We start from the raw sequence: 15,864 nt of genomic DNA on the forward strand, positions 1-15,864 counted from the left end.
AGACCTCACCTTAACTCATTACATCTGCAGCAATCCTCCCCAATTTCCAAATAAGGCCACCTTCCGAGGTACTGAGGACTGGGATTTCAACACATGAATTTAGGGGAGGGGACACAGTTCAACCCATAGCAGTCGCTATCACCCCAGACACATTTTATGTAAAAGAACCCAATACACAAACATCTGTACAAGCTACATGTAAAGTAGAGAGGGGCTCTGGTCATCCCTGAAGGAGTCTTTGGTTTTTAAGAGGGTTTCCTGGGTGCTAGAAAAAGATGCCTGGAGTTGCCCTCGTGGCTCAGCAGAAGCGAATCTGACTGGCATCCAAGAGGACACAGGTTCAGTCCCTGGCCTCACTCTGGGTTAAGGATCCAGCGTTGCCGTGAGCTGTGGTGTGGGTTGCAGACACGGCTTGGATCTGGCGTTGCTGCAGCTGTGGCTTAGGCCAGAAGCTACAGCTCTGATTCGACCCCTAGCCTGGGAAATTCCGTGGGTGCGGCCCTAAAAAGACAAAAAAACAAAACAAAACAAAACAAAAAGGATGCCTAATGGATTTTTATAGATGATTATCTGCTTGCCAGAGAGGCTCAAGTTGGGGGAGGAAGCTGTGCAAAGGAGGCTGCAAATGCTCAAGCCAAAGCATGAAGAAACTTCATCTGTTGCAGATCAGCCCCAAGGCGAATTTCTTTTCAACTGTCGTGAGAGTCCATAGAAAAGAAGATGTGATTTATGTAAATTCATTCAAACACATACGTGCCCTAAAGGGAGGCACACCTGGATAGCCACACAAATGCTGCTGACAGGTTAAGGGGCCGCTTAAGAACAGAAAAGACATCTGTGTCAAAGCCTGAAGCTCCAAACCCTGTGGTTATTACCGTTACTTTCCACTTCTCTTCCCATTTCGCGGAGCCTTCCTCCCAGAGGTGGCATGAGGGTTAATTCTAATGTGTGAGCGTGGAGGTGGTGAGGAGCTGGGGGCGTTGAAGCTACTTGGGGAAAAATCCTTCCTTCCCTGGTACCTACTCCCACTGCCTGTTCCAGCCTTATTAAAAAGAATCCCTCTCTGGTTCAAAAGGAGCGCAGGTGCCATTGTTGCCATATGCCAGCTGAAAATGTTCTGCTATCCACAGGGAGAAGATTAAAGACTGGGTCTCCTTCTTGTCATCACTCTGCTGGGATGTAAAAGCAGCACACCGCAATGCAGAGGTGACTCTAAATCACTAATGAAATAATAGGGCCCCCGAACATAGCCCTCTTTCGCAAGAAAACAATGGGAGCTTTTTTTGTCCTCCTTAGCAACTGGCATTAATACAAGGAATGAATAAGCAAGAAAATGTACATTTCTGTTATTTTTATGATTAACACTAGAAAAGAATACTTTGGTGTTTTTCAAGAGAGCTAAAGTACAGACACTTCCGATTTTTATTATGGGGTAGGAGGAGTGAAAGTTAACTGTAGCATATTTTAGTAGTAGCTGAAACTATAGTATTTTCCATCATTGTTATTCAAGGTACAGAACAGCTACCTTTTGAACGACTAAGTCCAAGGTGGTTTCTATCAAAATGCTTTGCATCTCTCTCCTATAGTCCATATGATGTTTCTTTGATGTAAGTGCTAGCAATTTTAAATTGTTTACTTACTTCCTAAGAACCTTTGCTAATTTACATTAAGGCCTTTCTTAGGACAGACCTTTCTAAAGGAAACTTGGGCCTCTAGGTATCATGTTGACATCTTTTCCAGGTTTTTCTATGCTTCCACCAAAAGCAGAGGCCAAAAAGGGGAAAGCAAAGTGTGTCCACAAGTACTCAAAGGATTAGAGCAAAGGGGTGGGATTCAGAGGGACCCAGGGTTCAAAAGACACTGGAAAGAAACTCAGGGCATCTGTGAAGGCCAAGCTGGGAGTCCTCCAGGGTTTGGGAACAGGAGAGAGACAAGAGAGATCAGCTCTTATCTTAGAGGGAGAATGCTGGCAAGCAGTATAAATGTTAATGATCAAAGATTGAAAGCAGCCCCATGAGGCTGTTGCTTCCTTCTAGACGAGGGATCAGCCGTATCCTGATTCCAACATTTTTTTTTCGTAAGCAGGAGAAATTTGCATTGGATGATAAAAGGCACTTTTCAGACCCCAGCCCTCTCCTTGGTTCTGCCTGCGCACCAGAGGCTGTCAGCGCCACCATGCCAAGAAAGAGTCTTCCAGACATGGTAATCAGTCTGATTACCTCTCTCTCTCTCTCAGGGCGCCATGCCTAGGAGCCAGCTGATGCCTCAAAAGGCAATATAGAGAGTTCCCATTGTGGCTAATGGGGTTAAGGCCCCAACATATTATCGGTGAGGAAGAGGGTTTGATCCCTGGCCTTGCTCTGTGGGTTAAGGATATGGTGTTGCCGTGAACTGTGGTGTAGGTTGCAGATGCGGCTAGGGTCTGATGTTGCTGTGGCTATGGTGCAGACCAGCAGCTGCAGCTCCAATTCAACCCCTAGCCTGGGAATTTCCATATGCCATGGGTGCAGCCATAAAAAAAGAAAAAAAAAAGAAATATATTTGACACCTTCCTCAAAGCCTAACCCACCCTAAGAATGACTCTTAGTCCCAGTATTTATCCTATATTTAGTCTGTTTCCCCTGCCACAATGAGCCTTACTGCTCACCCTGCCTACTTCTAAATGTATTCACTCATTTTGGATACTCCTCAGTCTGCATCCAGGTATGTCAGGTGGAGATTCCCTCCAGGTGAATAAGCCTGGCTGGCAGCCTTTTCCTTCCTTTCACCCATAGGACACAGAGGACCTCTGTAAAAAATGCCCCAAACTTGATTTTTTGCTATATCATCTGTACTCCTGAGGCCAAAATCAAAGTTCTAATTTCCTATATTTACCCAGAGCAGTCTTACTTCTGTGTGTGTGTGTGTGTGTGTGTGTGTGTGTGGTGGGGGGGGGGGGGGGGGGAGGGCTTCAACTTCATTTCTAGTGAAGTCCTTTTGAGGAAAAAATGATAATGCATCTGCCCTTGAAAGTGATTTGTAATTGCACTCTCAGCTCTCCCGGATTTGCAGTCTTCCCAACTTTGAATATTATTAACTAATGGACTGAGTGTTGTTTTCTCCTTCCATGGATACTGTTTTGTCCCTTAGAGGTTGTAACCATTGACTTTCCCTTTTTCCTCGGTACCAAGCACATCTTATTAGGATGTAGTCTCTTGTTTTATCTAGTTGGAAGCTCTCCAGCTATTTTAAAAGCTTTTGGGGACATATCAAATGCACCAGGCCAAATACTTCATTTGGTATTTGTAGGAAAGCTGGTAGGAAATGGGGTTGAGAAGGATCACTCTTTTCAGCAGATGCCTCTTGCTTTTTGCTCCTGATAGCCCATCTCCCTAAAGATAATATTATGGGTCATCTTGCTTTTTCACACTGCTTATTCCAACCCAGTGATGTTTCAGTTAGCGCTGGTCAGCGTACCATCTGCTTTGTTGGATGTTGTTGCTGTTGGTATAGTTAAGTCAGAACCCTTCTTCATCCCCAGCTTGGCATGACCTAGCGCTGTGAACTTTCAGCTAGAAAGACTGAACACTATTTAAGTACAACTATTTTTTTTTTTAATTACTTTCTTTCAAGGACTTCCTAGAGAACACTCAGGTTTTGTTCAACCTCCCCCACCCCCTTTAAGGCATTGTTCTTGGAAGAACTGAATTGTACTTTTAACAATTTTCCTGCCAGGCAAAGCAGCTACTTTGTAAAGTGTCCTGTATCTGTCCGGGAGCAAAGCATGAATTGGCTGAATCTAGATTACCTGGAAGCCAGTAATTCGTATTATTACTGGATCAATGCTACAAAGTTGCATTGCTCTGCAAACAATAGAAGCATATGAGCAGAACACAAAAGAGGACTATTGAGAAGAAAGGGAAGAGTTGCAGTGACTTGTCTCCAGGCTAATTACCTTCTCAGTCAGCCCTGGATGAAAACTAGAAAAAGATGAGGGTGGAGGATTCTGAATACCACCCACCAAAGCCAACCACTTGTTACAGGTGCCAATGGTAGAAAAAAGCCTGAAAGATAGGCTTGTATTTTTATATTATTAGTGATGATCCAGACCCAAGAGACACATTCAAGTGGTATGGACTTCTGGATATAACCTTGGAAGGTGTTCTCAACCCAATTATCTATCATGTATTTCTTAGAAAACATGTCGTTTAATCCTGTCTCTTGCAAAGAAAAAGAAAAAGCATTAATTCTGTTTTCATTTCTTTATTTAGCATTTAATGGAAACAAGTTCTCCAGGACTCAGACAAACTCATCTACCACATGATTTCTTGTCAGAGACCACTCAAGATACAAAAGAAGAGAGTTATTATCTTAATCCTCGAAGTATTCTTTTAGAGGTAACCCCTTCCATGCATTAGTCACTTCTTCCTTCTACAAATATTTACTGAACCCCTGCCATGCCCTGTGCCTGGGACACAAGACTGGGTTCAGTGGAGCACAGAGGCGGGTCAGACACAGGTGATGTGCTTGCAATGTGAACACATTCATAGGAATCCACTTTAGTAGGAACAAGACAGAAAGCGCTCCAAGCTGAATAGAGTTGCCTGTAACATGCTCGGAGCACACGAGGGGTAGTAGGTGGCGGGGTGGGGCTAACTTCCAGACAGAAGGCTAGGGAAGGTTTCATGGAGATGACATTTGACCTTATTTGATGGCAAAATTGGGACGTGGAGGATTGACTTGGGGAGACTTTCTGCATGCACTCTGGGTGGAAACAGTAAGACCCTTGGGTGATAAATTGTGTGGTGCAGTCTATTGATCAACTGAAAGCCACTACTGAGCTCCTTCCATGTGCTTATCCTGTACTGTGCTGGGTGTGGTGGCTGCCACGAAGGACCTGATATCACACCTGCCTCAGAGCTTACAGTCTTATCAATTTCTCCCTGACATGTTCCACCAGAGACGTAGTCAGAGAGCTCTGGAAGCAACAGAAAAAGGATAGATTTTCTGTCTCCACTGCTGTCAGAGAAGCCTTCAAAACACAACATGACATTTGATACATATATGATGAGTAGTTTAGTTGAGCTCTAACTTAGTATGAGTGGGTGACATATTGGGGGGGGTGGCGAGGGCCAGACCACCATGGGTCTTGACTGTCAAGCTGACTTCATGCTGCAGAAAACATGAGAGGCAGGATGGCTTCTCAATTAGGAAGGGGCAAAGCTGAATTAACTTCTGGTTCTGTTAATTCAGCAGCTATATTTGAGGTGGGCGGTAGAGAGAAAAGAATGGAAAAGAGAGGTAGGAAGACCAAATATGGAGGGTGCAGCACTTCCCAAATGGGGAGATTTTCTATAAGGTGGTGATGCACATTCACACAAAAGAAGCATTCTAGGGTCAAAAAAAAAAAAAATCTGGAAATACCAAATCATAGTAACTTACATAGGCTTCTTACTTGCAGAATTCTCAGAGCCTTTCATATATGGTAGTGCATTACTAATAACCAGGCAGCATATGTCACACAGCCTTTCCTTTGACCACAGGACCCTTCTTTCACTAAAACTATTTTCATGCCAGTGTTCTCTGAGCCACAGTGAGGACAACTAGTCTTTCCTGACCATCCAACCTACCAGTCAGGTGGTACTGAGCACCTGTGCCTGAAATTTGCCAGGTACCTTACGGGATGCAAAGCCTGGCAAAGCAGATCAAACCAAGCCAAAAGACCATTACAAAAATTAAGTACAAAGCTGTGCCATACATGTTCAGAGAAGGGAGAAGTTGGCTGTGTCTAAGGTGATCAGAGGGGCCATGGGACCTCAGGTCAGGCCTGAACACAGCTTCTTAAGACAGGAGAGAAAAGGGGGCAGTTGAGGTGAAGAAAACCAGAGGAAAATGGGCACTTGAAGAGCACCATTTGTAGGGGGCACAGTGGGAAGACTGGCTTGACAGGAACGAAGGTTCCAATGATAGTTAATGGTGAATCTGTGAGGCAGGCAATGGAAAGTCCTTAGGGTTTTGGAGAAACCATTGCTCCAAATGACTTAGTTCTGAGGGGCTAAGGGGATGCCCCCAGGGGATAGTATTTTCTAGCACTGGTCCAGCCCCTTGAAGCAGCTTGACTGCCAGTGAGCAGAGCAGCCTGAGGCCAGCTCTGCATTGTGTCAGAGCCTTTGACCCAGTCAGGCGATGTGACTCTACAGTAGCACTGGATGGGAAAAGGCATTCATGGCATTAAGTGCCTAATGATGAGACAGAAAAATAAACAGCAATTCAGTCCAATTGAACACTGTATCAGAAGCGTGGGGAATCCAGGAGAAGAAAAGAGACTTTGAACCTGCCAGAAGCTTCCTAGGTTCATTCTCCCACAGGGAGCACCAGTGTTCATCCAGCAGAAGTTGTATGTCCTGTTTCAGGGCCCAGAATCATCATGTAGGGGATGAAAGGGCAGCTGGCCTACTGGTAGACTTGCATCCTCATGTCTATTCCTCTGTCTCTAGTTGGATAAAATAATTGCTGCCAGTGATTCTGGTGAATCCCTTGAACCTGGTGAAACCCTTGAACCTGGTAGTGAAACCCTTGAACCTGGTCGTCCAGACCAGGCCTCCAACAACACTGAGCGCCAGTACATGTCAATGAAATCCTGGTAAGTAAAACTGCCATATGTTCAAATTCAATCTTAGCTAAAGTGCTGGGTCTAGGAATGATTGCTGCCAGTGCATTGAAATAGTTCATATCGTCACACAAAAGCAGTACCATAGACCAAGTTCAACATGTTATTTAGTCATCTCAAAACAAGAAAAAGTGAGAATGGTTTCTCTACCCATAGAAAACCATTAGTGACGCCCACAGGACATGGCCTCTCTCCTGAGGTAGTTCCTTTCTATTTTGCATTTATGTCTCTCACACTCTCACTTTTGTCTCCAAACCCTTCCAATGGAAAGGACTATTTTGACTCCATTATCCATTTTTAGAAGGAAAGTTTATTGGATTTGATTCTAACTGTGGCTGTGATTCTGAGGGCTGGACATACTTCAAAACCTTGTTAGCTTTCAAATGACTGTTAGCTACTTAAATCTGGCTCACACACTGTGGAAAACTGTAAATAGACATGCTTAAAAAGGCTTTGTGGGAGTTCCTGTTGTGACTCAGTGTGTTAAGAACCTGACATAGAGTCCATGAAGATGTAGGTTCAATCCCTGGCCCTACTCAGTGGGTTAAGGATTCAGTGTTGCCTCAACCTGCGTTGTAGGTTGCAGATGTGGCTGGGATCCAGCATTGCTGTAGCTGTGGCATAGGCCAGCAGCTACAGCTCTGATCCAGCCCCTAGCCTGGGAATTTCCATATGCTACAGGTGTGACCCTAAAAGGAAAAAAAAAAAAAAAAAAAAGAATTCAGGATCTATCACAACATTGTAAATCATTATGCTTCAATAAAACTTTTTAAAAAAGGAAAAAAGAGGTTGTGTAACCTTCTTACGTTCTAGTCTTTTCAACGAGATGTCCCAGGAGTCTGCTGATAGCAAAGAGGAATCCCAGACGGTTGCAGAGATCCAGAATGGGGAGCTTGACCTGCAAGGACAAGCCTCAGGAACGAGCTCTTATCTTTCACCTGCCAGTATGGAAGCACAGACCACGAATGACAAAAAGGGGTCGGCCTCTCTAACTGTTGTGCAATTGTCTATACTAATCAAGTAAAGTTCTAATTTCTAAAACTTTATGGGCTCATAGAGCAAGGCAGGCTTCCTTCTGTACTCAGAATTCACATTTTAAAGTAGTTCCTAAAAATCGCCAAGTCAGCCAAGAATTTGACCAGCTTCCCCCTTCTCACTGATGTGGTGCCAAGGTCAGTGAGTAACAGAGCTTGAAACAAAGTGGTCCCCTGGGCTGTGGGTGGCCTTTGCAAATACTTAAAAAATTCTCCATTAGCTAGTCTTTCAGGTTCTGGAACCTTGGATCCCACTGCTCTGGGTAGCATGTCACCCAGCTTTTACTGCTAAAATTATGGGCATGCAAGCTACTTGCGGTTTGGTTATAACTAGGAAGGGGAGCATTGAGGTTTTAAATGATGCCAAGAACTTTTGATGAGACTGTTCTCAAGTTTAACTCTGTTCAGTGTCTTCTTCTGCAAAGAAATGTGCAAACTGATATGACATGTAATCAACTTAGTCCATTTTTTCACTCCTTTTCCATTGTCTTCCATCATTACCACATCCCAGGAGGGGTGGGGGGCATTAATGAGTAATTTAAATTCATTTTCTTCCCCAAATGTTTTGGACAGTCTTTAACTGGGAACTACCATCTCAGATGTCAGAGGCCAAAGTCCACTCAGAGAGTATAGTTCGGAGCCACTGACAGTTGGCTGACTTTTCTAACATCTTATCTCGTAGTAACATCCTCGACGAAAGCCAAGTGGAGATGCTGAACGTGTTCCTTTCTCCTGCTGACGTCATAAACTATCTTGCTCTCAGAGAAGCTGCAGGACGGATATGGTAGGTAGCAGATTTGGTGGTTATTGATTAGAAATGGGGTTGGATGACACGAAGGCAACAATTATATTTTGAAGCACTCTATGTGATAAAACTGAAGGCAGAACTGGGACTCTCGTGTTGCGGTTGTCACAAACGGCCTTTGATGGAGGCAGAAATGAGGATGTTGTATAGGAGAGTCAGCAGGAGGTGAGCGGCTATGGGAGGACCCCGAAGTCCAGGAAGCAGCAAATGTCTGGTTTTTTGAAGGTGAGCAGGAATGTATATGGTCCAAGAAAATCATTGCCAATCAAGGATTAATGAGTACTTGATGAACGAGCAAAGTTGGTGAGGTCGACAAGGATCTAAGATCTAGAAGAAAGAGGCACATCAGGGTTGAAGACTTCCAGCTAAAAACCTACTGGTCAGGAACTTGGACATAGAAGACTGTGTGGAAGAGAATTTTTCTTAGAGTGATCACTTTATTTAATCCTACATTCTTTTAAAGACTTTGTAATCCATTTTGATGGAACATTACAGTTTTATAAGGGAGGAAAGCTTGTTAATGTAAAGTAAACATTACCCATCAATTATAAGTTCTGTAAGACAGCAGGAACCCCAACCTTCCGTTTCTCCAAACTTCCCACAATCTGTCTCAATACATATTAGACTGAAACTTCGGCATCCTCTGTGCCTGAGATTCCTCATCCATTAATTCATTGATTTGTTCATTAGCTATTCATTGTATAATCACTGTGTGCTCACTTTTGATGAATACTTAGCACCTTCTGTTGATGGGGGATATTAAAATTTTTTTAAGGTGGTACCATACTTCTGGGGTCTCACAGCTTAGAAAAAAGACAGCTACATAAACAAGAACATATAAAATGCATTTTATTTAAATATGCAATAAGTGAGGTGATTACACAATGCAATAGAAGTCCAGAGGCAGGAGAAATTAATTAAAGGACGTGTGATGTAGGAGGGCTTTGTTGAGGCAGTATTGTTGGAGCTGGACTACGGAGGAAGGGTTGGACTCCAAGAGTCATGAGAGAGGAAAGAATATTCCAAATAAAAAAGGAAATCAGTGTTCCCGTTGTGGCTCAGTGGATTAAGAATCCGACATAGTGCCCATGAGGATGCAGGTTCAATACCTGGCCTTGTTCAGTGGTTTAAGGATCTGGCATTGCCTCCAGCTGCAGTGTCGGTCGCAGATGCTGCTGTGATTTGATCCCTGGCCTGGTGGGAACTTCCATATGCCGTAGGTGAGGCCAGAAAAAGAAAAAAAGGAAGAGCAGTTCGACGGCTTCAGATGTGATGCAACCTAGCTAAAGAAACTAGTAATAGTAGCAACAGACTAGCGTGAGGACCCCCCCACACACCGCGCCCCAGTGTCCCCATCTAGGCCCTGCACTCCCAGCGATCACTTCTCACGCTTGTGTTGGATGCTGTATTCCCATTGCAGTGTGGCTCAGTGGGAAGGCCCCCCGCGCCTGGGATGCTTATTTTTTCATGGAGATCACCTTTTGGCCGTGAATGACCTGAGGCCCCAGAACCTAGAGGAGGTCTCTCTGTTTCTCAGCCGGTCCATCCAGAGGGAGGTGAGTCCTGCTGACTGGCCCTTGACAGGGGCCAAAGAGGAACAAGATCAAGGTCCCGGGTGGTGTCTGAACTGTACTCTAAAGACAAATGAGACTCTTCCATGCTTGGCCAGTGTGTGTAACTAAGAGAATAATACTTCATTCAAGAAGTGCAAATAACAAAAATGTTACTTTAGGACCCTTTTAAAGAATCGTATTTGGAGGACCACTAGGCTAGGAGACTGACCAGATGGATTCAGGACCTCAGACGCAGCATGACGTGGCCAAAAAGACCTCACGCTTCAATCAGGAAGGCGCAGCGTTTACATCCCACCTGCCTCAACCAAACTGTGTCTCACTTTTCTCTTCTGTAAAATTAGGGAGAAGGATAACACTGGTTATTGGAGAATTAAATAAAATAATGTATGTCACATGCTTACAACAGTGAACAGTGACGAGCACGTTAGGCGCTCAATATAGTTACTAGTTCTTTTGTTTCTGCTACTATTGGCTGAGGAATGCTGAACAGGTTTAGCTTTTTTAAAAAATTTTTTAATGATTTTTTTCCATCATTATGGTTGGTTTACAGGTTTAGCTTTTTTTTTTTTTTTACTTTTTAGGGCCACACCTGTGGCATATGGCAGTTCCCAGGCTAGGGGTCTAACTGGAGATACAGCTGCTTGCCTACAGCACAGCAATGCTAGATCCGAGCTGCCAGATCCTTAACCCACTGAGCGAGGCCAGGGATCGAACCTGCAGCCTCAAGGTTCCCAGTCGCATTTCTTTCTACAGCACCATGACGGGAACTCTCAGGTTTAGCTTTTCAAACCTCCATTTCCTCATCTCAGACACTGACACGCCCTCCTTACAGGGTTGTCATAGGAATTTTACCTCACATGTGACTATATACCAAGTGTGCATGTTGAAAAAAGGCTCCCCGTGTTTCTGGCGATTAGTTTATTCTCCATATTTTTAATACCTTTCTTGATCTGTTTTTATTTTTGAGGAGCCATATGACCTTGGGAAAATCACTTCCTTCTATGACAAGTAATTTTCATTTTTTTTTCTCTCTCTACAGTGAGAGGGTTGGTTTTCAAACTGTACTTCTTGGACCCCTAAGATGGGGCCGGAGAAGAGGCGAGGGAACAGGTTGGCATTCAGGACTTCAACTAGAGAGAACAGTGAATGTTTATCTTTATTTTTTTTTAAACACTGAAATGTCATGTTACTTCACCTTGCAGAAATAGTGACTTGGCTTAAAATTCCTGAAAACCAGGGTCCTGGATAATCTATCAAATGTCTTCCAGTTTCGAGAGTTTATAATTATAGAAGATGATTATAAATTATGATTATCTTATCTCTTCTGCATCACGCAGAAACCTCATTGGTTAGACGAATGGTACTACCCCTACTGTCTAAATGGGGAAACGGGAGTTTCTGTCATGGCTCAGCTGGGAACGAATCCCATTAGTATCCATGAGGATGCAGGTTTGATCCCTGGTCTCGATCAGTGGGTTAAGGATACAGCATTTCCCTATGATCTGTGGTTATGTCACAGATATGGCTCAGATCCCGAGTTGCTGTGGCTGTGGTGTGGGCCGGCAGCTGCAGTTCTGATTTGACCCCTAGCCTGGAAACTTCCATATGCCACAGGTGTGGCGCTAAAGAGACATAAATAAACAAACAAACAAATAAATAAGGAAATGTTAGCAGCATGGATGGACCTAGAAATTATCATGCTAAGTGAAGTCAGCCATACAATGAGACACCAACATCAAATGCTTTCACTGACAGATGGAATCTCAAAAAAGGACAGACTGAACTTCTTTGCAGAACAGATGCTGACTCACAGACACTGAAAAACTTATGGTCTCTGGAGGAGACAGTTTGGGGGGTGGGGGAATATGCTTGGGCTGTGGGATGGAAATCCTGTGAAACTGGATTGTGATGATCATTATACAACTACAGATGTGATAAATTCATTTGAGTAATAAAAATAAATAAATAAATAAATAAGGAAATGTACTGAGAAGGAGTGAGTTGTCCAAGATAAATAGCAGAGCAAGGACTCATTCATTCACTCGCCATCTACTGAACATCTCTTGTGTGCTGGATCCTGTGCTAGGACCTAGAACTATGCAAATGGCCTCAGCCTGAGCTTAAGGAGCCTACAGGTTAGTGGCTAGAATAGCTATGTCATGTGCTAGTGACAAGTACACTGTGAGCCTTGAGAGACGAGCAGAGGGCCCTGGGATCTAGAGGAAGCATGAAGTTTATTTGAGGGAGGCCAGAAAGGTGTCTCTGGGAAGGGGATGCTTGGCTTGGGTTCTGAAGACTCAGGGAGGAGCTTGTGTGGTGAACATGATGGGGCCTTCGGGGGTCCAGCCCAACAATCTAGTAACTATAACGCATTTCCTCTGCCAAAGACCCACACTGGGGCCAAGCGTTCAATATAAACTTTTGAAAGTTCCCAAACAACACTCTGATCCGAAGATCCAGGCATCAGCTCCGAAGCCAAGGAAAGCGTTTTTGCCTGGGATCGGATCCAGGAACTCCACCTGGGTGTCACTAACTGCAGTTTATCAAACCAGCCTTCTAGACTGTGGAATCACGTGTGGGTCAGGAGCAACCGCGTTTCTCCTGTGTTCATCCTGCCAGCACCCTCGCTCCTGGATAACTAGATGCTATTGAGAAATATGAGGTGTTCACCAACATGCTTATTGGAACATCAAAAAATTCCCCCACTTGCCCACCCCTGCCACAACTGACTTATTGCTCCTTTTTTGCATATTTATTTTTTTAAGATTTTTTTTATTATAGTTGATTTACAGTGTTCTGTCACTTTCTGCTGTACAGTAAAGCGACCCAGAGAAAAGTATATATTCTTTTTCTCACATTATCCTCCATCATGTTCCATCACAATTTATTTCTTTATGTTAAAAATGAATCTCTGGTTCATTTGAATTTCACAAAATTCAAATCCCTGACCCCTAGATGGAAAAAGAATGTTGGAAAGAGGATGATGTGACAGCCAAGGGTCCCTCGTATTTTAGAGCAGCTGAACCCAGCAGATGTACTTTCCTTCCTTGAGAATGAAGTTGAGAGAAATGGGAATCGGGGGTGAGTGTGAGGTAGGGACGGGGAGGAGAGAGAACGTGAGATTTTAAAAGGTGGGAGAGAAGTTGTGCAAGTGAAAGGGGAGGGAGTCTGGATCGCAGGAGAAACACACAGAAGTTAATTTCCTCCCAGTTTTGTCAGGGGCTAGTCCTGAGTGGTGGACTTACTTGGATTATCCAGTTTCAAGAGGTGTTTTAATTCTTGGTACAAATGGGCCCATTTGGGCACCATGGATGTTCTCTGGAATTTTTCCCTGAAGACTCAGGCCTGTGGCTGCCAGAGAATAAAAATGCATCTTCCACCTGCATGTGTACGTCATTCTGGCTTCCTCCAGCCCAGATTTGCTTCAAAACTGAGCTTCCAAGGGCGTGAAGGACAGACTGCGACTGAGAACAAGCCACCCTGAGATAATCTTTAGTCATTTCACGTTCTTCTTTCTTGTGTTTTAGAAAGTAAAACTCACCATTGGTCGGATCCCAAATTCAGAGAAATTCCACGCTGAAGCCTGTACGTGCTCCTTGAAAGATCAAGGTGTTATACCTTTTCAGCTGGATACATCTGCACTGGAGAAGATACTGAAGAGGAGCCCAGCCATTAAAAAGGGTCAGCAGAAAGGGGCTGCCGAGTAACATGCTGGGGTCCATTGCCACCGATCCAGGACAGACTCGGACTCTGCTGAGCTCTGCCACTCCCTGCTGTGTGATAGGAGGCAAGTCGGTGCATCTCTCTGAACTTCTCCATCTGCATCTTAACAAAGGGAAAAACCATCCCTTCTCTGGCTATTGCAACAGGGCTGTTGAGAGGACCAAGTGGGGTAGTGATGATGGAACACAGTGAAAATATAAGGCTTCTTAGCTCAGATTTTGTCCCAAACACCACAGACAGAGATTGGGTAAGTTTCTCATCTACAATGTGCTTTGCATTTCTGTGAGGTCATGGTCTCCGTTATCTCTTCTTTGTTGAAGAATGGACCACTGGAAGTACTCATTCCAGGAAAGCGAGATTCCCGAGAGAGATGTGATCCCATATCTGACTTCCCAGCCACCTCCTGCCACTTACTATGTCCATAGCCCAGAGGGCCAAGCTCTTGGAATCAATAATTACCTTAATTATCTTTAAGGATCCAGTAACCAATTTAGAAGTCGAAGCAGCTTTAAGGTTATATCCAGCAACGATCTGTTTGCTGCACAGTAAGAGAGTCGCCTAGCATGTCTAAGTTTGAAAGGTCTTAACTAATTGATGCATTAAATAATCGATCCTTGAAGGCTAAAAGAGTCAAGTCTTTTTTCATAATTAAAAAAAACCACAGAGAAATGAAGGATGAATCAAATCAGGGAATGACAGAGCAAAAGAGGGTTTCACAAAATAGGTCTTAATGTGTTGCCATTTCACAGGGGAGAAAACCAAGGCCTCACACATTTAATGATATACTTTCTTTGTGGCTCGGGTTTCATAGCTTGTTAGTGGCAGAATCAAGAATCTAAAACCAGCTCTAAGAAACAAATGTCCTGATCTTTTTTTTTTTTTAATAATTTTTTTTTATTTTCCCACTGTACAGCAAGGGGGTCAGGTTATCCTTACATGTGTACATTACAATTACATTTTTTCCCCCACCTGATCTTCACTTTGTATTTGGATTTAGATTTGAAAAGACCTTCAGCACATAGATGAGACACTCAGAGACAGTTCACGTTTTGTTATCTAAATTGTATAGAAAGTATTAAAAACATCATTTGCATTGGACCTACTGTTTCTTTTCTTTCTTTCTTTTGTGTCTTTTTAGGGCTGCACCCTCAGCATATGGAAGTTCCCAGGCTAGGGGTCTAATCAGAGCTGTTGCTGCCAGCCTACACCAGAGCCACAGCAACACCAGATCCGAGCACCATCTGCGATCTACGCCACAGCTCACGGCAACGCCAGATTCTTAACCCACTGAGCGAGGCCAGGGATTGAACCTGTGTCCTCATGGTTCCTAGTCAGATTCATTTCCACTGCTCTGCGATGGAACCCCTCTTCCTTTTTTTTTTTTTTTTTTGCTGGATTGGAGTTAAGACCACATTTTTTTCCACTTTTACTGAGATATAATTGACATACAACAGTGTACTAGTTTAAGGTATACTATATAATGATTTGACATGTGAATATTGACCTACTGTTTCTACTTCCAGAAATCTATCTTACAGAAATACACACAGAGAAACACCTAGATGTCTGTAAAAAAAAAATTTTGGGGGGTTGCTTAATTATGATGGCTACCTATACTTGAACATTGTGCAGATGTTCAGAGTTTTACATGTGTGATTAAGAAAGATGATCACAACATATTAAGAAGGAAAGAAGAGGAGTTCCCGTCGTGGCTCAGTGGTTAACACATCCGACTAGGAACCATGAGGTTTTGGGTTCGATCCCTGGCCTCGCTTAGTGGGTTAAGGATCCGGTGTTGCCATGAGCTGTGGTGTAGGTCGCAGAAGCGGCTCGGATCCCCGCATTGCTATGGCTGTGGTATAGGCCGGCGGCTACAGCTCCAATTAGACCTCTAGCCTGGGAACCTCCATATGCCTCAGGTACGGCCATAGAAAAGGCAAAAAGACAAAAAACATAAAAGAAGGAAAGAAGAGTTCCCTGGTGACTCAGCGGGTTGAGGATCCAGTGTTGTCACAGCTGCAGCTTAGGTCGAGGCTGTGGCATGTGTTCCATCCCGGGCCTGGGCTGTTCCACATGTCC

General features: G+C 43.9%; 1 protein-coding gene across 6 annotated transcripts in view; it reads left to right on the top strand.

The window, feature by feature from the left end:
* The window catches only part of PLEKHS1 (pleckstrin homology domain containing S1), a 35,944-nt gene extending 21,041 nt beyond the window's left edge, over positions 1 to 14,903 (top strand). For 2 of the 6 annotated variants that reach the window (XM_021073324.1, XM_021073325.1), the window contains exons 6-13: positions 1,131 to 1,206; positions 2,083 to 2,202; positions 4,251 to 4,376; positions 6,477 to 6,622; positions 7,463 to 7,669; positions 8,366 to 8,467; positions 9,909 to 10,044; positions 13,590 to 14,903. In XM_021073324.1, the coding sequence (XP_020928983.1) occupies positions 1,131 to 1,206; positions 2,083 to 2,202; positions 4,251 to 4,376; positions 6,477 to 6,622; positions 7,463 to 7,669; positions 8,366 to 8,467; positions 9,909 to 10,044; positions 13,590 to 13,769 (1,093 nt within the window). In that variant the 3' untranslated portion in view covers positions 13,770 to 14,903. The remainder of the gene's footprint in view (positions 1 to 1,130; positions 1,207 to 2,082; positions 2,203 to 4,250; positions 4,377 to 6,476; positions 6,623 to 7,462; positions 7,670 to 8,365; positions 8,468 to 9,908; positions 10,045 to 13,589) is intronic. The other 4 variants (XM_021073327.1, XM_021073326.1, XM_021073329.1 and 1 more) reach the window with 4 other exon arrangements.

This window comes from Sus scrofa, chromosome 14, assembly GCF_000003025.6.
Source record: "Sus scrofa isolate TJ Tabasco breed Duroc chromosome 14, Sscrofa11.1, whole genome shotgun sequence".
Taxonomy (NCBI): domain Eukaryota; kingdom Metazoa; phylum Chordata; class Mammalia; order Artiodactyla; family Suidae; genus Sus; species Sus scrofa.